This window comes from Carassius carassius, chromosome 13, assembly GCF_963082965.1.
Source record: "Carassius carassius chromosome 13, fCarCar2.1, whole genome shotgun sequence".
NCBI lineage: Eukaryota > Metazoa > Chordata > Actinopteri > Cypriniformes > Cyprinidae > Carassius > Carassius carassius.
This window is the reverse complement of record NC_081767.1, coordinates 450928-457500: the sequence shown is the minus strand read 5'-3', so window position 1 is coordinate 457500 and position 6573 is coordinate 450928. Positions and strand designations below refer to the sequence as shown.

The 6573-nt window shown below is 38.3% G+C and overlaps 1 protein-coding gene across 1 annotated transcript in view; it reads left to right on the top strand.

Moving 5' to 3' along the window:
- The window catches only part of shank2a (SH3 and multiple ankyrin repeat domains 2a), a 31195-nt gene that overhangs the window by 14803 nt on the left and 9819 nt on the right, over window positions 1-6573 (top strand). Inside the window, 3 exon segments of the mRNA XM_059564289.1 lie at window positions 3274-3532; window positions 4705-4841; window positions 4844-5026. Coding sequence (XP_059420272.1) covers window positions 3274-3532; window positions 4705-4841; window positions 4844-5026 — 579 coding nt within the window.

The following is a 6573-nucleotide window of genomic DNA, read 5'->3' as shown; positions in this document are numbered from 1 at the left end:
CATCAATCAGGCTGGACTCGGTCAAAAGAGGGCAGGACTATCCCAAAAGACAAAAACCACAACAACAAGCAGTGCTACCCTATATGCTGACTGGACCTAAAGAGCGTTGTTTTTTACTTTGTTTTCATAAAAGCAAAAAAACGTTGCGTGAGCTGGATTATACCGGAGCCAGGCAACCGTTCACATGAATAAATCAATCAAAAGGAACAGAAGTAAATATCTGAGGAGACATAATCCGTGATTGTTTCCCAGAGCAGCCCACAGCTGTCCTGCACACTAAATGAAAAAAGCCCAAGTGGCAGCAGCAGCGAGGATTACGAGCTCATCATCGTCCACGAGCGCAGCACAGGACTCCATTCCTCCTCATGATCTGGGATGGGATTGTATAGGGACTGGAATCGTTTGGGTCATGGGTTCTGCCTGCTGCACAGCAGAGAGAGGTGTGTTGATTTACACTGATTTCATCTCTAGCAGGACTTTCTCCAGCTCTTGGTGTGCACTCAGTGGCTTTGACATGTTGGTTTTGCTGTAAGAGTGTGATCTGCAGTTGCTGGGATGATTTAAAGATCTTCATTACACTCGATTCCACACAGTTTCACAGCAATATGCACTATCCAGAAAACAGAGGGAAGAAGGAAAAAAGATTAACGTCCAGTGAACCGTTTTCATGATTTGACAGAAAGATGATTTGAATGAATTTGATTTTAATAAAGCCTGACCCTTGGCATCACAATTTGCTTCGTGATCATATGCAACATTCATAAACAGCCATCTTTGATAGTGCTTTGCATCTTTTGAAAGAATCTTTGACAAAGCTGTAAACATTGAAATGCATAAAGCCACATAAAGTGCATATATATATTGCATTAAACTATATATGCACTTTACATGTATTTATTTATGAAATCATTTTACTCGTGTCATGCACAGGTGGTGGTTTTGCGTCTTTTTTTGTTGTTGTTTTTTGATTGGTTAATATTATGTCTGAATAGCAGACATTTACTGCATTCTTTCCAAACACACTAATGCTGTTCAGTGCAGTGAATTGAAATGTTTGTGTGTGAGAGCAGATGGTGTATAAAATGAAAACACTTCACTTCTGCTTTCTAATAACTTGCACTTCTGGAGAGATTGAGGCACTCGTGTCTGTTTGAAGCGTCTGAGGAACGACTCCGCTCTTCTCTCGTGTAATGTTAAGATGTTTTACCTCATGTCACTAACTCTTTCGACTGTAGCTCAGGCGTCCCTTCAGTCACTGTAAGCTTGGCCAGAGGATTTTCATTGATACCGGTCCTGATCCTGTGTTCTTGAGAAAACACTGATTGCTCCAAGCATTACATAACTCTCAGATTTCCCTCAAAATCCTGCTGTGTGAAAGGATTTGAACGCTCTGATATCTGATATAGTTGTGTTGTCTTTCACTCTCCTCTCTGTGAGTGTGCTGGCAGCTTCCTGGTCAGTTCTTCTCTCTGTTTCCTCTCATGCTGTGTTTGTGTTCAGAGACTGTGCTGCCTGTGTCCAGTGAAGGACACTGCTGCTGTTACGGCTCAATAAACAAACCTAATACTTTACAGTAAGATTGCTGTTGTTAATGTTGGATAATGAGCTACATGTTTATACAGCAGCTAATGTTAACCGGTACATTTAGTAACATCTAAATTGTTAATGTGAGGTAAAAATTAACAACACTAATCTTGGTTTATATTAATTTATACTTCTTAACATTCAAAGTGCATGTTATGTGTTAACATTACTTGATGCATTAGTTATCATTAATAATCAACAACACTTTTGCTCACTGAACAGCACTTCATAACGTGTTTGTGAGCTCCTAGCTCATGTGATTTACCTCAAAAGGAGTATTTATCATGCATTGTTGTGAACCTTATGGATAAGAGTATATAATGAATATATGCACCTTTATCTCTCAACATTATACGCACATACAACATATTCCTTGCATGAACTAATGAGCAACACCTCTGCAGCATTATTTGAACTAATGCATTGTCCAAAAAGACTTGAAGTCGCTTTTTGTGAATACATAAAGACAAAACTAACGGCACACAGCCAAAAGCTCTATGTATGATCATTAGTTTTTAATAAGAGACATGTATACTGCTGATGCTGGTCTGTTTTCTCTAAATCAGATTGTCTTTTTCCTGAAGGATATGTGTTTATGAAGAAAGATGACTGGCAGGAAGATGGACAATCTGGAACTGATTTTTAAGCAAACACACACTTAATAGAGTTTGTGTAAGAAACATAAATGATCTGCATCTTAAGAGACATTAAATGGACAATGATGTTTGAATCAGAGTCAAAGCCACAAACACACACAATACATGCATTATTATTATTATTATTATTATGAAGATGATGGTTTTTCATCTTTGTTTTATTTGTTTTTAATTGAATGTCAGCGTTTGATTCTGTTTTAGTTTTAAGAAAAGATTGGAGTGTATGGTGTATAATCAAGCGTTGTTTATTTTAAACACATAAATACATTTAAAAGTGGTTTCAGTCTTGTACATGCTGTGGCAAAGTTATCATTATGGAGTACGTCCCCAAATACGAAGAGAAGTAGCCCATGTGGAAGGGTTTATGATATGAATATGCCTCAACAACGATGTCAGGTCTTTTTCCCGTAATTGCGCTGTGATTTAATATGTGAACCTGATGATCAGGGAACTTTTTTTCAATTGTAGGTTTAATGTTTTCTTGTCTTTTCTTCTTGCTACACATTTTGTAAAGTTTTGTATGAATGATTAGGTATTAGTGATTTGAATCAGTTTATTACCGATGACGAAGACTCAAAGGCTCTCTCTAGTAACTGTGTGTCAGTATCTCTTACGACTGCTAGTACACACTTACTGACAGCAGAACGTCTAAAGTGAACTGTTAAAATAACATGTATCCTAAAGTATTAGATTTGTTTAGATTTATTTTAAGGTCTGCGCTGGATCTGAATCTCATGAGTGATGAGAGAAGGTTGTTTTCCCGTGAGCTTAATGTGACGATCACTGTGAGCTGGTTAAAAATCCCTTTTACATCACAAACATGATGTTACTGAACTCTTACTGCGGTTTTCATTCACTATATTAACTCTATTCCATCTGTTATGACATTTACAGAGACTCTTTTCATTGTATTTTTCGGGCTTCCTCCTCAGACTTCACTTTACCCTCTTTTTTTATCTTTGTGCCTAACACCCACACAATGGTTTTGATGGATTTATCATGGTCTGACCTGTCTCCTGTGTGTGTGTGTCAGTGCGGTTCCCCGAGGTCCCGCTGAGCTCCAGACAGCGAGGGAAGAACAGTGTTCCTGTGTCTCGAGGGCTGCTGCGCTCCAACAGTGAACTGAACCTGGTGACGCGAGCCGTGAGTCCGGAGCTCAGTCTGTCCCCGCAGAAGACACCGAGAGACCCGAGCGCACGGGGGCAGATGACGGGCCGCAGCACCAGGACCGTCCCGAGCAGCCATTCCCTGTCCATCAGTCTGGAGGACGAGCAGAGCGCGCCGCAGAAGTGGTAGGATAGAGCTCACCAGACAGAAGCATACACACATGACTGTAGCTAGATATTTAACACTTTCAGTTTAATTAATCAGCCTTGCCTTAATTATTATAAGAGAAAACTGATGCAACAGACTCATCTTCAGGACAGAACACTTCCCAGTGCATGTTTAACAGACATAAGCTGTGTGCACTCTCTGTGCATGATCAAAACACAACCAATGAATGAAACAAACTTCATTTGTTCAGATATTTATCAGATCTGAACCATCAGATGTCAGATAAGTGCAGAAAAAGTGAAGAAAGTTACTTTTAAAGGATTTTATGGTACTACTGTATATGAGAAAGAATGGAGAATAACACATATCGCAGCTGTGGACATATGTAGTGAACACAGAAAATGCAATGAAGAAAGAAATAAACTTTTTGCAGTTCACACGTGTCAAAGTAAAAGGCATCATGCCAGGAAAATGTTATAGCGGATCAATTAATCAGCAGAACAGACTGATACTGGTTTTATGCTTTTGATAACCCATTGTTGTGTAAAATGTTGTACATGCATTGATTTGTATTTTTTATAAAAATAAAATATATAAAATTATAAAAAATAAAAATCAATGCATGTACAACATCTTTACTGGTGTAGATGTTTCAATCCAGCATACATACTTTCCCTGACGGGTATTATTTTTACATTTTCAAACTTGGGCCTTTGCTTTGGTGCATTAACACTTTATGAATGTATGCTGCTCAGCTGAAGTCTGACAGAACATCATGACAAACTATGATTAAACAGTTTTATCCTCACTTCATCTCCTGCTTGACTTTCTGCTGACTGATATCAGACTCTGGGGAGAGAGAGAGTTCTGCATGGCTCAATCTGCCACCTTTCTTTCTTTTCAAAATCTATAAACTGGTTCTTCAAATCTGATTGGTTAATCACAATGTTCACACTTGGTAAAATCAGGTTCTGACACCTTTCTTCATCTTTACAGCTTCATATTCTTTTGTTCATTTTCAACCTTCCTCCAGCAGAGGGAGCTCTTCCGTGACTTAAATGACAGTAATGTCATATTTTGAATGTGTTATGTGTTATTAACCCACATGTGGTTATGAATATAATCTTGCAGTGCCGTTCTGAGAGAATCTTTGCCTGTTTGAGGAGTGAATGTGTCTGTGCTCCCGCAGTGTCAACAGCCGGCCGTGCGGCCAGAGCTCCAGGAGGAAGCTGTACAGCGCTGTTCCCGGACGCCACTTCGTCGTCGTTCGCTCACACCAACCTCAAGCTGGCGGAGAACTCACCCTGCACAAGAATGACAGGGTCAGAGGTCAGTGATGTGAATATACCATGTCTCCTGTCAGCTGTCCATGTTCCTGACTCTTGCTTGTGGTCCAGTTCTGAGCGTTGGTGAAGGGGGATACTGGGAGGGCTGCTGTCGAGGACAGGTGGGCTGGTTCCCCGCCAGGTGTGTGGAAGAGATTCCTGTCAAACCTGACAAAGAGAGGCCAAGTAAGTCCCTCAAGAGTGTCTGTGGAGAGAAAGACCATCACAGGACTGTTTCCATCAGTCTCATCCTTACGATGAACTGCTCCAGCTGCTTTATTCTTCACCTGTAAAGTTAAAAGTGTAAATGCTCTGTAAGCTTACAGGAGTGTGTTGTCAGTCCATGCTGATGCATTACTGACTCCAGGGACGTGCACAGACATTTTGAGGGGCAGGGGCTCAAGTGAAATAAAGGGCACTTCTCATAATTAGGTTTTTTTTTTTTTAAACAACAACATATATATATATATATATATTAACGCAACTCTGACTTCCTTTTAAAAAAATAATTAAAAAAGTTAATTAATTTTATCTTCCTCAAACTCACGCAATTGTTTCATTTTCAAAAGATGTCTACAAAATAATCAGTTCACAGAAACCATGGTCTCCTTAGTATTCACTAGGTTTATAGAGCAGCAAAGGAAACCATTCCACAATCTGCATGTTCTGAACACATTTTCTATGCTACTAGTTTCAAGTATATATGAAGAGTTCAGATGCAAAAGCCTCTAAGTGCCATCTGAAAATTTCTTATGAGCTTTTTTTTCAAGCTCGTATTTAAGTTCAGTAATTTAACTTAAATGACAATTAATAGGTAATTTCCATTGCCAGTAATGTGAAATAAGTGAACATAAACATACAAGCTTGATAAAAATGATCATTATTGAAGGAAATTTCAGATGGCACTTAGAGGGTTTTTCATCTGAACTCTTCATATTTAGAATAACCTAAATAACTGCATCAAACAGAGGGGCGTGTTTTACTAATAATCTGTTTATTTTTGCACAAGGCACTACATCGTTTTAATTATTGTGGTGTTATCAGAATACATAACACTTTAAAATTAATCTTACCAAAATAATTGAGTAAAAATTCAATAAAAGCCAATGTCATGTATGTATTTGTGGTGGTATGGAATACTATTTTATAAAGGTTTTGAGGAAATAAAAAAAGTTAAATTACTTAAATAGTTAATTTATAAATATTGTTATTTTTAAAGTTTAATGTTAACTTATTTCTACTCAGTTTTATTTATTAATGTACCAGATGCAGTTACTCAGATTTACTACATTGTTTAGAGTGTATCCTCCATCTGTTTGCATCTGTAGATTTCTTCTAAATTCACCAATTTAGATTTCTACATTTCAGGGGGAAAGACTCTTGATGTAAGTCAATAACTGGGGACGTTCTGTATGCAAATTAGGCGTCAATTAGTTAAATTGCATCTAATTGACAGGGAAATGCAGGTAAATAGGATAAACAAAATAACTAAAGCATATCACCTGGTGGTGATATATGCTTATTTTATTAACTTATTTTATTACATGGCTTGGTTGAATTTCAATGTAGAATGCGGTGTGTTATAACCAACAGTATAACAGACCGTTGCCATGAAAAACAGAGCGTTGCTATGGACTCACAGGATTCTAACCGTAGAGACGGAGCGGACTATTTTCTTTAGCGGAAGCAACACAATCGGGTTTAACAATCGGGGGAGGGGGAGCGCTTCAGAA